At 45.0% G+C, this 16,465-nt stretch overlaps 1 protein-coding gene across 2 annotated transcripts in view; it reads right to left on the minus strand.

Moving 5' to 3' along the window:
* Grb10 (growth factor receptor bound protein 10) overlaps positions 1 to 16,465 on the minus strand; it is a 119,186-nt gene that overhangs the window by 7,724 nt on the left and 94,997 nt on the right. For both annotated transcript variants that reach the window (XM_051165039.1, XM_051165040.1), the window contains exons 6-11: positions 14,773 to 14,929; positions 8,445 to 8,560; positions 8,096 to 8,164; positions 7,621 to 7,758; positions 6,888 to 6,998; positions 5,495 to 5,593 (exon numbers count right to left, since the gene is read on the minus strand). In XM_051165039.1, the coding sequence (XP_051020996.1) occupies positions 5,495 to 5,593; positions 6,888 to 6,998; positions 7,621 to 7,758; positions 8,096 to 8,164; positions 8,445 to 8,560; positions 14,773 to 14,929 (690 nt within the window). The remainder of the gene's footprint in view (positions 1 to 5,494; positions 5,594 to 6,887; positions 6,999 to 7,620; positions 7,759 to 8,095; positions 8,165 to 8,444; positions 8,561 to 14,772; positions 14,930 to 16,465) is intronic.

Consider the following 16,465-nt stretch of genomic DNA (forward strand, 5'->3'; position numbering starts at 1 on the left):
CTAGAGTGTAGTGTCTTTTGTCACTCTCCACTTTACTTTCTGAGGCAGAGCCTCTCTCCATGAACCTGGAGCCTGCCATCTTGGTTAAACTGGCTAGCTGCCTGTCTCACCCACTCCCTAGCACTGGGGTTACAGAACTGTGTTGTTAGATCCTTTTCCTGGTGGAGGACCTTCAGGAATTCAGGTCCTCATGTTTTCATGGCAAGAACTTTACATCTGAGCCATCTTGCCAGCCAGGCAAGCCTGGATTTCTGGGTGTATAGAAGGGTGTATAGATGGAAATAAGGGGCTAAGCTTGCCTCAGCTCCTGAGAGATGACCTCTGAGTCATTAGGATGGCCTGCCTGATATAAGTGCTTAACTGGGGGCCCTGGGCCAGACCACAGGGCCTATGTTAAGAGTGTGATTCATGCTGGGCCTGGGGCCATGCTAGGGACTAAGGCCAGCCACATAAGTGATAGGCCTATATGGGCAACAGTGCATGGAAACTGGAGTCCACACTAGGGCTTGGGTGAGCTTTGCTAGTCAGTAATGCTTTGGGTGTGCTACCACACATTTTTACTGTGTACCTGAGGCCTCTCTGCTGGGTAACATTTGGGCTATTCACTCACATCCACCCCTTTTGCCATAGCGTCCTATGTAAGAGCTTTGTTTAGCTTGTAGGTCTGGCTCATTGATGATGGGGAGGGAGTTGTAGAGCACCTTCAAAGTTGCCTGCATGCCTCTCTCCACAACACCTCAGGGACACCCTTAATAAGAAAAGCTAAAACCCACAATGCTCAAAAACCTGATATCTTTTGAGCAACAATATTCTCGAGTAGAGAATCCACATTAGATTTCATGTGATAAGTCACATGAAGTGTGGGCAAGTGTATAAAATTCCTTCAGGTTATGTATAAAATATATGTATGAAACAAATGCATTTAATGTGTACACAGAGGCCCTATCCCCATGACATCATATTATGTTTATGCAAATATTCTTGTGTCACAAAAAGCCAGAAGCCAAAATGCTTCTGGTGCCAAATATTTTGGAGAAGGATCATTCAAATCTAGAATTATAAAAGTTTGGGAGTATAATACCCTTATATTTATTTTTCCCCTTTCAGCATCCCTTCCCTCTTTATTTGGCTTAACTTGAGTGCCTTTTTTAGAATGTCTTTAAGAAAACACATAGATCACTAACTTGAAGCTTGCTTTCTTTTCTTTCTGCCTGTATTTGACCTTAAAAATTTGCTTCTGAAGTTCTTCTGTAATTGTATTTGTGGTACTTTGATAATTACTCGACTGTCCATCTTCTGATTTTCTTTTGCTTTCTCTCATTGATCTATGAATTATTTTTAATAGACTACCTCTATAAGTAGGTATAAAATTTTTACCTTATTTGCATTGCATTTAAAATACGATTATTTAAATCTCAGTTACTAAGAAGTAGGTTGTTTTCACATTCATTGTTTGTAGTTTAAAGACTACAAACTTGCATTGTTTCCACTTAAAAAATATGACGCCCCACATGGTGGTAGTTGTATTCATACAGAATGTTTAAATTGTTAAGCCATTAGCCAGTTATGTACCAGCTGTCTATGGAGTTACCTTCTTTCATTTCCCTTTTTATTTTAGTTCACTAGGCTTTAAAGATACACGTATAGTCCAATTAATGTGATTTCCTTTGTAATGCCTTCTGTTGCTTCAGAAAAAGAAAGTATGACGTAACAATGTTTGCTGCTTCATTGCAGTGTACACTTATTTCCTATTCACATCAAATTACATGTGACTCTCCTAAAAAGCGAAGGATTAAGGTAACAGTGGATGGTGTTGTCTCTTTGTGTAAAGAGACATGTCTCAACATTCATAACTTGCCATGCTAAAAAAATATTCTTTTGGGCTGGCAAGATGCCTCAGTGAGTGAAGGTATTTGTCACCAAGCCTGAATTTGGTCACCAGGACCCACATGGTGGAAGGAGAGAACTGACTCCCCCAGGTTGTCCTCTGACCTCTACACACATGCCCACACACATTCTCCTAAAGAAACTAATTAATAAATTAACATAATAAAGAACCATAAGCACATCAATAAAGTCCACAGGAGTTTAACATTACAAATGGGGTTGAGTTTGGGGATCTAATGAAAGGAATCCATTTGCTTTGTGAATCTATTGTGCCTTGACAGGTTCCCTTTATTACCTAGTTTTCACTCTGGCCATTAACGCTGGAAGACCCAACACATCGAATAAAAGGACAGACCTTTCTCCAGTAACTCAGTGAGACATGTAAATTCTTAAGTGAAGTGGTGGGCAAGTTTACTGCTTTACGCAAAGGTAACAAAAGGGTTTAGAGTCATGGTCAAAGAACGCTTTGGAGAATGCACTCAACTCTAGGAATACAAGGCAGATTTAAAGAGATAGTTTTTAACTGGAGGGAGCTGATATCTCACGGGAGGCACACCCTATTTCCGCACAGATGCTAAGGAAAAGGAATCTATTAAAACAAAGGATATTTTAACATCATTAAGTAAGGTGGCCATAATCTCAAATTGAAAGATTACAAATGGATGCACTCTCCCTGTGAACACAATTTGCTTGAGCTCAAACTTGTCCCATTGGTGTTATCTGTCTCATCCCCCCCCCCACCCCCCATGGACAGGAGACAACCTCCTTTCAGTAACTGAGGACTGGCTGTGCAGAACCCTTAGTCTAAGGCGTGGTTGGCATCTAGAATACAACCTGGGAGGGAGTGTTTGCACACAGGGGACGTCTGTTAAGGGGAGGCTGAGCCACCCAAGCCCTTCTGTGAGTCCTAGTAAGGTGCCCTCCCTGGCAGGCCAGGCTCCTCTGAGCTCATTACTCCGAGTGCATAACCTTCTCACTTCGGAGGTGACTTTGATCCCCGCATTTAGCTGCTTAAGAGCGCTGCAGTGAATTTCTTCTTTGTTTCCTGCGTGCTGGTCCTACTGTCACAGTGCTTTGGCAGAGGAGGCTCCTCGTGCCTCTTGGTGGTCCTGCTGTCTTGCAGAACATGAACCTAATTGCCTTTTCAGGGTGGGGTAATTTAAAACCAAAGCAACCACAATGACAGGCTCTTGTGCTGACACAGCAAGACATTTTGTGGGGGGAATTTTTACATCAGTCTAAGAGACTTTCAGAGAAGGAGGGAGGGTAAGAAAAGTAGGTAACTGTTACAATTTGCTAACACTTTGGCATAGTCCGGTGTCCAAGAAATGACTCAATGATGTAATAGGAAAGGATGAGGAACAAAATCTGACCCTATGTCCTCTGAAAATCTATGATGATGAGCACAGCAATACCTTTAGTTTTTTACTTTTACTTTTAAAGGAAAGCAAACCTGTGCACGCACTTAAGGATGTAAGGAGGTCCTTGATTAATTTTAAACACCAAGGTTTTCCTTCCCAAGTGTCCTAGGATCACAATATGATATAAATTACTGTTTCAACACTCCTGCCACCAAGTCCACACCCACTAATCAGAAATGGTAATGAAGATGGTGGGAGGTGACTTTTCACAATAATTTAGAATTCCAGGGTTTCTATGTTGACAGCTGTAATAAAGCAATGAAATCTACATGTTAATTCACTTTCTCCAGATTAAACAAACAAACAACAAACAATCAGTCCATTTCTAGCAGGTGACAGTGTCGGAGAGGATGAAGCTCAAGGACCTTTCCTTGTATTATAGACTAAGACCTTCACGCCAACCATGAGAAGACACAGCCTGATATTTTGTTATCTATGCCACATTCTTCAATTTAAACTCCCCATGTGGTGGCTTTCCCAGCCTTTGGCATTGCCACGTTCACACACGGAGCCACAAGGAAGAATGGCATCAAGAAAGAAGAGATTACACAGGTGTAACCCCAGCAGAGAGAGGCAGGAGAATCAGTCAAGTCCTGCTTCAGATACAGGGAAAGCATAAGGCCAGCCTGGGCAATCTACTGAAAATCTGTCTCAAGATGAAGTGTAAAAAGAGGCCTGGGGATAGAGCCCAGCAGTAGAGTGCTTGCCTAGTGTGTCAGAGGCCCTAGGCTTAATCCTTAATTCTGCAAAAGATAGACAAACTGATAGATGATGCCCATATCCTATGACCTGCTAAGGGATGACAATGATCTTCAAGCACAAGGAGTTATGACAGACACAGAAAAATTCTACAATAACCTCATCGGAGACTGGCTGCTTGGTAGGCCATGCCTAAGTATGGCACTGCCTCCTGCAAGAGAGAAAGGCCCATTCAAAATGTTTCCTGAGACTCTTGTACTCTGTGGATCACCAGATCAAATGATACCTGCAAAGTAGCCAGGACACTAGAACTCAATGCAGAATCAGATCTATTCCAAGTAATGGGGAGGCTGAGGCAAGGAGGATTGAGTTTGAAGCTGGCAAGGGCCACATACAAACCGTGTATCAGAACAACAAACCAAACCAAAATAAAACAACACAGGAAGTGGACATGCAACTGCCCCAGGCTCTCAGGGAGGGCGGCAAAGCACAGTACTTAGGAAGTGAGCTCAGGAGCCAGAATGCTGCTCTCAAGCTGGCTCCGCCACACCCCAGCGGCCACACCTCCAGCCTCAGTGCTGTTACCTGTGAATGAGACAGTTATGACACAAAGCTGCTGTGAGGAGCATATGAGGTTGGGTGCAGAGGCACGGATGTCCAGAACAGGCTAATGGTGTCATGGTAGCATATGTAAGATCTCATGACTTGCACGTAATGATAAAGCCAATTAGTGTTGTTACAGTCAGTTCCACCCACTTCCTCTCCTGGGATTAGTTATGAGTTTTGACGTATGGCACACTGGTTAAGAACTGGATCATACTTACTAGATTTATTATGTATTGCCAGATCAATAAAATACATTATTTTATAGTGTGCAATACCATTTTTTCCAGTTTTCTTTTGTTTCCTTTAAAATATATATATACATTTTTAGATTAAAAAAAAAAAATCAGACCTATAACCAATATATAGGTCATCCCTAGCATCTATCTGCACTTGCATAGTGGGGCTACCTTTCTCTCAGCAACCTTTCTTCTTCCTGTACTACAAAGTCAAATGCATATTTTGGTTTTCTCTTTCATCTACACAAAAAGATAAAGGATATGCTAATATAATTATACACTTATTTTTTTAAATTAGTTTTTCTAGAACATTAACCAACCTTTTATTTATTCATTCGTTTATTTGTTTATTTTTTTTAGAAGGGTCTCTGTATAATGTCTAAGCTGGCCTCAAACTCACCAATCTTCCTATCTTCACCTCCAATTGCTTGGATCCTAGGCATGTCCACTACACCTAAAAATCTCATTGTTTTTAACACATACCAAGCATTTCTTTCATGGCTGGCTTCTGTAGAAAACTGTACAACTACAGTTGATAAACCAATTTCGGTAGAAATACCATAGAGCATTTTTGTGCCAGCATGGACCCACATCCATTTGCTTGTTCTGCACGAGATGCAGCCTGTGCAGTCTTGAGTCACATACCTTGAGGAGTCTGAAGGCTGTCATCCAGCAAGTACGGGTCTGCTCATCTTCGGCACAAAGCAGACGCAGCTCCTTCATCTCGATCTTCGCTTTGTTTGGCTAGAGGAAAAATGAAAACCCAATCAGTGCAACAGTGAGTAAGCAGGCACCCAGCGTTAAGATAGAGAAGACTGCCCTCAAACCATAGGCAGTCTGCTGGATGTTACCCAAGCAGAGAAAACATCAAAAGGCCTAAGTGTCCCTTGTCCAGTTTAGCCACCACTGGTTTGACAAGCCTTTTTAAACAACTAGTCATAGACTAGCCTTGAGCTAGTTGCAGTTACAAATCACTCAGCTGAAGAAGAGTGCCTCTCTTGACAAGAAATTCCAGGAGTTGTACAGAACTAATCCTCAGAAGACTGTGAACATGGCTAGCGCAGTGAGACAAAGAGGAAAATGTGCAGTGCTATGGAGGGGACACTGGCATTCAGAATGTAACTACTTAACTGCCTGCTGCTGAGTTAGGGAGGAAAACCTTCAAGGTCACCTCCTCAGGCTTCAAAGGCTGGAGGTCCCTTGCAGAGGCTAGCTGGCAAATGGGAAATCCCTTGAGGGTCTTGAATGTCACGAAGCCTTGACAATGACCATCAGTGGAAATCCAGGTGAGACCAGTGACACCACTGAGCAAGGCAGGCAGAGGTGGAGCTAAGAGCCCAAGGTCCCTACCGTCCCTGTAGTCACATAGAACAGACAGGGCCATGTGCAAAGTGATAAGATAATTACAGAAGTACACTGAACTGGGCTTCCATGCAAACTCTCTTTGGAGAGATGGAGGAGTGAAGGGCCACCCTGTACTCGGTAGACATTTTAAAAGATATGTTGGAGCTGGGTGCAGTGGCGCATGTCTATAATCCCAGCAATCTGGCAGGCAGAGGGGTGTGAGTTCGAGGCCAGTCTGGTCTACAAAGCAAGTCCAGGACAGCCAAGGCTATAGAGAAACCGTGTCTCAAAAAGCAACAAACAAACAAACAAACAAACAAACAAACACATGTGGAATGTAGAGAAAAGAAAGGCAGTGGTTTTCTGGTTCTCCTAGCCCTCCCAAGGTTACTTCATACTTAGCTAGATTGAAGTAGACTCTGATTACTCTTCTTTATGTCTCTCGGCCTTCTAAGTCTTCTTAGCGTTCTAAGATCCCTAGAGACTGCTTGAAACCATGTGCCTACTTTCCTCAAGCATCTGTATGATTCAAAAACCATTCAATCCTAAGCACACAGTAAGGCCAGTGGCGGGGGTGGGTGGGGTGGGGGTGGTGGTAGTGCAAGGAGGAGTGGGGAAACGGTTTCTGCTTGGAAGGAGAAAAGTCCTCTGCATAGTTCCCAGCCCTAGCCCATGGCAGCACCCTGTGGAGTACCTTAATGCACATCCCATGCTCATTAGGGGCATTGTACTGCTTCTTTCCAGCAATCAGATAGAAGATGCTGCTTTCCTCCAGGTCAGCCAGCAGCTGCAGGTGTCTGGGTTCCTGCAAAACAGCAGGCAAACAAACGTGAAGTCACATTGGCTGGGAAAAGTCTACAGTGCTGAAAGCTCACTTTTGAGACTTATAGTCACTTTGCATCTGCCACCTCTTCCCACTGGTCATACACACAAAGCTGAAATGATAGCATGGAATCCATACCATAACATAAGCTAAAAAAAAAAAAAAAAAAAAAAAAAACAAAACTCCAGCTGTGTGTTATGAACGATGCAGTTCTTAACATTTGCTTAAGCAGAAGGAAAACCATGTTTTGTTCGGAAACATAGGACAGCAATCCAGGCTTAAGCCCATGGCCAGCTTGGATTGAAGTTCCAAAACATGAAATCCAAGTATGCCCCTGCACTGTCTGAGTCAGCCAGGAAGGTCTGCATTCAGCAGTAGGGATCCAAGGCATCTAGAGGAGCGATGTGACAAAGGAGCTGCTGTGCTTTGCCGTCCAGTTTCTGGTAGACCAGTACACTGGTCCCTTTGCGTATAGTGATTGTGTAAACTTCTCATTAGGAAGTCAATGCTAGCATAAAAGAGGTTCAGGGGCATTTTAAAATTAAGCCCAAGTCTACAGCAAACACACTCAGTGCAGGGAGAAGTGGAGTGTTTGAAAACTAACCTTTGAAGTCCCCTTGGTGGAGTAATACAGGCCAGATCTGCGCAGGCACACGTACAGCTTCTTCCAGGACTTACGTCCTAGCTCCTTCACCTGCAAGAACCCTTGGATCTCAGGACAGCTGCTTGAGTTCAGAAAATTCTGTGAAGGCACAAAATTTTAAAATTAGGCAATATGCATATAAAATAACAAAAGCAGTTATCTTATTACATATGGCTGACATTTCCTGAACTATTAAAATACTTTAAGGGGAGGAGTTAGACTAATTTTTCTTCCTCCAAACTTAAAATCCCAGCAAAGTTTGTATTGTGTGGAACACAGCAATTCGTACTAAAACAGAGAGAAGCAAATGGCTCCCATGACGGGGTAGACACAATGTCGTAAGTTTCCTTAGAAGACGGAGCATTTCAGGAATCTGCTCCTTATTTCAAACTTCCAGCAAGTCTGTTTCAGTGAGAATTCAGTTTTTGCTCAGTACCTGCAGAAGCTGGGCCTGACTGCCATTGGACTGCTGGCACCAAGTCACCATCTGATCCGGGAAGAAGTTCTAAGAGACGGGAAAACCAAGTGTTATTACAGATGGCAAGTCTATCAACATTAGAAATTCTCCAGGTGTGATCGTGATCATCTGTAATTTAGACAACAGTCCTCCTCATTCTGAGGAAGGAGACAGTCTCCATGACATCCAGCTACCATCAGGTCATGTATGAGGCCAGTTTGATTACATGGCAACCCAGCTCTTTAAGCCCATGTCTCAGCTAGCCATCTGAAAATCAGTTTCTATTCAACCCAACTACAAATTCCAAGATTTCAAGAAAGAGACTTACCACCGGATTCTTAAAGAACTCGTACTTCGCATAGTTCTTTCTGAATAAGAATTTACTCTCACTTGGCATGGTGCTTTCCACTTGGACCACAATCTCATGGTCCTCCAGGCACCTCTCTGCAGGGAGAAGTATCACATTTGAGATGGGTTAGGGCAATTTTACAAGGTCAAAGACCTCTTCTTTAAGCACTGAGAACAACGAGTGTGCCAGGAATGACACTAAATTTAAGTCTTTCTTTAATTTGCTGACTGATATCTAAAAGAAGTCTTAAAATTCAATAAAATGCAAAATTCAGGTTAGTACTGACTTGTATGTACTTCTTTTACACTTGGAATTGACACAACATTAATGAGAGAGTCACAAATGATTTTGCCCTCATACTACAAAATTTTAACTCTTGTAGTGAACATACTATCACAGCTGGGGAAACACTCAAAAGCAAAGATTCCCCAGGCAAGGGGGGACCTGCAAGAGGCAGGGCAGGTGAGAGCAGAGGGCATACAGGTGTTAAGACCAGGAGAGCTGCGGACAAGACACCATAAGCACAGGGTGTACAAAGCAGTCATTGTTCATGCCGAGCTAGTCAGCACTGGCCATATCATGGAATGTATGCACCAGCTGGATTATGTGTGAAGGCAAGGAAAAGAACATTCTTCGCACAGAGCATTCACTGTGCATGGTGTACAGGCAGGCACGCACGAGCCTCTCAGAACACCTTATGTAAGGGTCTGTAAAGGCTGCACAGCCCCCTCTCTGAACTTCTCTGAGTGCGAAGAACTCAGACTGCTCCCCCCTGATAGGAATAACAGGCTCCGAGGAGCTGTGCCGTTCTGTCACTGAACGGAGATCAGAGCTCCTCCCACACAACTCCTGAAAAGCTGTAACGGAGGTGATAGTGACAGAGAACTAACCACATCAGACAACAGAATAAACTGTATCAGTGAGTCCACCCCAGGCTGAGTGTGTGACCTGATGCCAGCAGGCGCACACAGATTATGTGAACACGGGGAGTTCTATCCTCAGTCCCAACTGCCTGTCTTTGCACGCTGCCAGAGCTAAGTCCCTGGAAAAGCCTCACTGGGGAAGGAAGAGAGACGCTCAGGAAAAGCACTTTAAAGTTCTCAGAACCAGGAGGAAGAAGTTCTGTTACTGAAGAGATCTGTGGCTATGGCACCGCTCTTGGAGGACCACCTTTGTTACCAAGAGCGGATTCTGGGCTTTCATTTTGATACTACAAGAGGGGACAACTTGCTAGAAACATATTTAAAACCAGATTTGTCCCCATGGCATCCACAAATCTTACAGAAAATGAAAAGTCGCGCTTGATGCAAACCTAGAATAGTTTCCATTTACTTCTATCTGGGAGAATTCTCCCTGGAACACATGAATGCTTGTGTTTACACAAGGGTTATATTTCCTCAAGACATATGCGAACAACCACATACGACTTAAGCGCTGACTAAAACTGTGATGCATGGTTTAAAGACAGCCAGGCTTAAGTTCATTCATTTTCAACGGACTTTCTTGTCCAAAACCAGATCAGCGAATTCCATTAGGAGTTTTACTCAGAGAAAATATTTTAAACAAACTTAAAACAACCCAATAGCCTGTAGGTGGTTGTTTTACAGACTAAAATATTTTAAAATGCAGAGTAAAACAGGGAGGTAGCAGCAGCCCAAGTAGTGGCTAGCTCTAAATCAAACGTGTTGTGCTTTCCAAAGAACTCTGCGGAGGCACAGCGGGCTCTGTGGGGAGCGTCCCAGCTAAGACCAATGCTGTGGTCTATACAGCTCTGATCCTTAACAGCAGCTGCCTGGGAGAGCTCCTGGAGAAGCGGCACATACTGCACGTACACAGGGGGAGGAGGGGGGAAGGGCATGTGCCTGGAGAAGGAGGCGGGGGAAACTGGGCCCCACTGCGGTTTCAGGTAACCGGTGACTGCCAAGCTGGCCGGCCCAAGCAGCCCTAAAAGATCACGCTTCTCCCCCACCCCTAGTCTGCTGACCCCAGAGGGGCCTCACTGTGGCTCTTCATGCAAACCAGCTGCAGTGTCAACTCCTGTTTCCTTCCTCAGTAAAGCGGGGGTGGGGAACAGTTGGAGAATCCCTGCTGAGCCCTTGCTCACAGCTTCAGAGCTGGTGGCCTCAGGCTGCTATGGAATGCCTCTAGGCACAGGCGTTTGCCTACAACTTGTTACCTTCAAGTGGCTGCCTGTGGACTTCCTGCTGTTCCAGGGGTCCTGAGTAAAACTGCAGCAAACGCTGCTGCTCTTCAGGCTACTCGCAAACTACATTGTGTTCATGTGAAAGAAGTGGAGAGTCCTCAGAGGCCATTTGCTATTTTTCAAATTTCTCAAACTATGTTCAGCATCTGTATCACTATCACACTCTGGGGGGAAAAGGGGGCTTGAGCATCAGACAACTCCAAAAGGAAATTGTACTTCTTTGCTTTTAAAGGACACAGCTACTTAGTGCCTCAGGAGAAGCCTGTCCAGGCCAGGTAGCATGGAAAAATCGAGTAGAAGAGAGAACAGACCGAGGCTCAGTGCAGCCTCTCAGTTGGCTCAGCCATCCTCCCCTACCCACTCCCGCCTGGTAGAAAGTGTCAGGCCTCTGGGTTGACTGTCTGTGAATCATGGCACTGGCGGGGAAATCTGTCTAAGTCACCTTGACGCCAAGCCACCCCGCAGCCTTCCTTCTATCCATATATTTTAACGGGTGAAAGGGAGCCATAGACAGAACAGCAACCCGCAGCAGGCTCCATCCGGGGAACTGAGGGTCTAAAGGGGCTCCAAGGCACAGCAGCCCCTGCCTGGAATAAACACAAAGTTGTAAACAGCCTCCAGGAAGCCACTTCTCGCTCTGGGGGTTCCTATCTAATTCACACAAGCTACAGTATTCCTCTGTGCTGTGTAGGATATTTAAGGACTCTCTCCTTTCTAACCTCACGGCCCCTGCTCCCCAGCCCAGCACACTTCCTTCTTGATGCTTGCAATGTGTCTGGGGCTGGATGTGAGAGCCCTAGTGCCAACTGACCCTACATTGCAATCCCATTTTCAAGTGCCACTCGTTGGGGAAGACTATGTTCTGTCACTGTGTTGTCTTTGTGAGAAACTGTTCTGGAGGAAAGGGAGAGTGTAGAAGTTTGTGGCTCACATGCTTAGACAAAAGGGGCTGCCCCCCACTCCCCTGCCGGACTGTTCCTACACACAGAGGTATGGGAAGTCCTAATCAGGAAGACAGCATGTAAAAAGACCTCGAAGGACTGGAGAATCTGCCCCCACCACGGGAAATGCAAGACATTACTCATAGGTACAAGGCAGATAGGGTAGAAACAGCACTGTTACTATTTCTCCATCAGTCCAGCAGATGACCAGCAACCATATCCATCATATACATTACATATACATTATAGATATTGTGCGTTATATGCATACACATTATTTACATTGTGCACCACACACACACCACACACAAATTACAGACTCCTCTAGCAAAAAAGGGAGTCAGCTCACATAGGCTGCCTTTGCCACTGTCTCCACTTTAAAGGTGTGATATTAAGTTTCCAGTAGATCAGCTAAAATCAGCATAGTTATTGTTTTGAAAACCTTAATCCGAGGTCACCTAGGAACTAAAACGATCAGAATGCTATCCTTGTGCTCCCACCGCCCCAGTTTTAGGCCATGGTCTGCGTTAGGATTTGCCTGAAAGACGTGCACACAGTTTCCCTGTGTGGCTTCCTCCCTAATGAGAAGACTCAACATACGACTGCCTAAGAGAATCATTTCCATGGAGACAGGGATTCCCAGGAATGTGGGGCAGGGTGGTTCCACACTGAGCATAGGTGAGGCCCCACTTTTCAGGCCAGGACCCAGAAACACACCCTAAAGCAACATCCATTACAAAGAGCCTTCCACAAGCCTGTGGTTCAGCCATCCACACCAGGGTAGATTAATGCTAAGATGTGAGTAGGGCTTTCTGGGAGGAACCGCAAAACGCTGCCACACCTTTCCAGGAGTAGGACTCTGACAAGCGACTGCTGTGGAGCTGTGGCAGAAACAGGATTTCCTTTTAAAGGGCTAATTAGCTCTGTTCTTTTTTGTCTTTTACTTAAATGATAGGTTTGAATCAACACACACACACACACACACACACACACACAAACGCACGCACGCATGCGTGCGCGCATACCCCTCACAAGGAGAGAAGGATGAGAATGAGCAGGCCGAAATTGAGCTTGTGTTGGAGTTGCTCTAGAAAATCTAGCCCAGTCGGAAAATGTGTTTCACTTGTCCCTAACAAGAGAGGAACTGGCTTGGAAAAGATACCTGAGGAAGAACATTTGGACACAGCCAGCTCCTCTAGATTCTGGCCGTGTGAGGATCACTAATTTCCTTTTTGGTCAAATAGAACCCAATTTTTAACCTGAAGGTTCTTGTTTCTTTTTAAATAATTTTATTTACTCCACACCCCTCATCCCTGCTTTTTCCCATCTTCATTTGATTTTACAGTGAAGCACTATTTGTCTTAAATTAAACTGAACACATTTATGGCTAAGAGAAAAGAACAAAGAGAGGGACACAGAAACACAGCCCTAAGGAGGATGTACATGCACGGATGTGCCCCCTTTCCCCTACTGGCTCAAAGTAAGGACTCTTTGTCTGGTTATTTGCAAAGCCTTAACATCTGATTTATCCACTGTGTGGTGCCTAGAAACCAAGGGCTCTAATAAGAAACCCTTGAATTGAAATTTCTAGACCATCCCCTGTACATTAAGAACTCCATGTAGATCTACGTCCATTTTCTCAGTCCTAGCTGTATGCGATTATAGCCACAGACTACACCTAAGAAGGGCTTGTCACAGCCTTTTTCGGATAGAAAGGAAACACTTAAATTTTAGTCAACAGATATTGCTGATGGCTGTAATAGAGCACTGTAAGGTCCATTCATAGTGTCTGACAGGGGTCAGTCATCTCCATGGGAGCAATGTGACCCTGCCCCCCATAGTCACTCATTATGGAGCAGGTGAAGGAATATGGCAGAAGGTAGGTAGTGAGAATGGAAAAGGCTCTGAGCTTCACTGTCATATGACTGGACTTAGACTCACCATGGAAACATGCATAATGTGTGGTGGGATTTTCCAGAGGGGTTTGAGCCAGGAGGAGTCTAGGTGGAGAGTCCTCACAGGGTCCAGAATTCAGTCAAAGCAGGAAACAAGGTGAGCTAGCAACCATCCCTCTCTGTTCCTTCACTGAGATGAAATGTAATTCTGCTGCCACGACTTGCCCCAATCCTTAAACAGTAAGACCCCCGCCCCACACCAAAACTACCTTTTTTTTTTAACTGTCATAGTGATGGGAAAAGTAAGTAAAACAACTAACAAGGGTTCTAATTGCTTGCTTCAAACCATTACAGGTATCTAAAAGTCCCAAGAAAGGCAGGAAATAGTAACTCAGGCTCACATCACACTTCCTATGCTTAAAATTGTATGCTAGCTGCTGGAAGAGTGCCAGTTAAGTCAGTGAATTTTTTAAGCCAAGAGGTTGCAATCCACTTTACTAATCTTTCAAAAGAGTTATAAGAAGAACTTAAAACTGGAATTTGATATCTCTCTTTTGAGACACAGAAGACATGAGAAAATTATTACTTAATTGAGTGAAAATTGTTTTTAAATACCTGCATATGATTTTACAGGCTTCAGACTTCATGCAAATAAGAATTTAAACAAAAAGTCTGACAAGCTTCTTTACCCAAGATGAACCAATTGGGGGCGGGGGAGCACACCCTAGCAAATTCTAGAAATAGGCCTATTTGGAAATAGTTCCAAATATTCTATGGTATAAAATGTGTTCTTGTTCTGTAGGTAAGATACAGACATATGCATGCCTGTGCACACATGCACACACAGTGTAGGCATCACCTCAGATTATACATATTCCTGTGAGACTCCGTGTTCCTACTGCATAGGAACCATGCCTCCCCTCTTCCTATCCTCAGGATGAGCTACTCTACTCTCTGAGAAGGGCTCCAATTGAAGGTGGGCAGCAAGCCCCCCAGGGCTCCAGGCATCTAGGAGAAGAACCAAGTCATAGATTGCCTGGGCTAAGCCTTTGTGAAGTTACTGCTTTGAGATTCTAAAGAGAGATTCTCAGAGTGTGGGAGGGAGAGGACTTGGAAGGAAGAAAACAAATTTAAAAGAAAGGGACCAGAAGGAGTGGAGAGCATGTGGCAGGAAATGGTGACACGTTTACATTTGGCTGTGCATACCCATTTGATCACACACTGAAGTCCCCAGGTGCTGTTCCCAAGCCAGGAAACCAGTCCCCTACCTAATCCCAGTTGTGGGTGGTGCTCCACCAGAGTCCAGCTGTTGTCATCCACACAGTGACTTTTGTAAACCAGCAACTGGCACAGGTCCCTGGCTGTCATGTCGGTTAGAATCTCCACCACTTTGCTTGTCCCATCTTCACTAAAGACTTTGACATCCTGCAACATACAAATGGGACAAGTACAGATGAAACAACTCTGCATTTACATGGAAGAAAGACAGACAAGATAAAACAAAAGTAAAAACACGAGTGTCTCCATACATGGACAAGTGGTTTTTCTGGCTCCACAGATGTAGGCTTTCCTCTCCTTGGAGGAACCAGGGACCCACATAAGCACAGACAGCACATAGCCAAGCCACCAGCCTGGCTCAGAGAGGAGCAGAACTCACTAAATATTACCGGTAGTCCCAGGTTGGACAGTTTACACTCGGACAAACTCAGCAAATGTCTGAGTTGATCCTCCTTCTCCCCTAAGTCATGATGACTCTCCTCTCTCCATTCTCAGAGTCCTCTGCAGCTCCTGTCACCTCTACACCCTCCACTGATCCTGGGGCATGGGAGGCAGCTGAGATAAATGAATGAGGGATATGCTAATATTTAGACTGATGAAAAGAGGCACAGATGGATACACTCAGGAAATTGTATGGCCCTTCTCCTACAAGACTGAAAATAAGTTTCCATGGAAAATACAGTTTCCATGTCCTATTCAAGACTGTGAAAACCAAATAGGCCCTAGGGAAGAGGCATAATAGAGATCTCCAAGATTAAAAATATCACCTTCTCCAGTTGATGGGGATACAGTGTTTAAGGGATAGTGAGATGTATTTAAACAAACAACAACAACCAGAGCAAACCCCACAGGGACAACAACAATGACAGGACCCCCCAAGTATCTCACCTCACCAGCATGGATAAAGCAGCGAGAGGGACACTGTGATTGCCCACTGCCTGGTAGACTGCTTCTGGGGTTTCCCTACCTGGGAGGCTGGGCCCCCACAGTCCTGCAAGGGCTGCAGTCCTGGGCAGCTTTACCCTGATCAAGGCTGCCTTTGCTGCCTGCCTGCCCGCCATCTTGTCTCTGAGGCAGGGCTCAAACCAGGCCAGCAGCCCAATCTTGCCCTTTCCTGGGATTGGTGTAACTAACCATGGACTCTCGGTCCTCCTCCTCTGCAGGAAGACCTGGGGGTGAGGCTGATGACAATAGTGACAACATCAAAGACACGTAGCATGACTGGCTACAAAAATCCCCAGGCAGTGAAACCCTAGGAGGCCATTCGGGCTGGAGAGCGCATGTGTTCTCTGGGTTCAGACCAGCATCCATTAATCTGTGTCCTTAATTGCTGCCATCACAGGCAACGTCAGTGTGCTATCTGACTATTAGCTGGTCCTGGTAAACCTCCAGTGGCCCAGTCCTCTGGCCCCTTCTCCAGCTCATGTGCTTGGAGGGCTAACTCTATGGAGGGGAGTAGAGCCAGCACTGGGGGAGGGTACTGTGGCCCCTAGGGGTAGGAGCTCTGTCTACGTAATTTTATAGAGAAGGCCCCTACTGCTGAAGGACAAGGTAGCCTGAGGCTAGGGAGGGAGAGGTTATATTCTTCTGGCTTTGAACTCCAGGTGGGCCCGGGGAATGCTTCAGGGGTATCAGAAGGGCCCTTTTCTATGCGAGACAAGCTAGGAGAACCCAAAGGGCCTC

This window comes from Acomys russatus, chromosome 22 (genome assembly GCF_903995435.1).
Source record: "Acomys russatus chromosome 22, mAcoRus1.1, whole genome shotgun sequence".
NCBI classification, from domain to species: domain Eukaryota; kingdom Metazoa; phylum Chordata; class Mammalia; order Rodentia; family Muridae; genus Acomys; species Acomys russatus.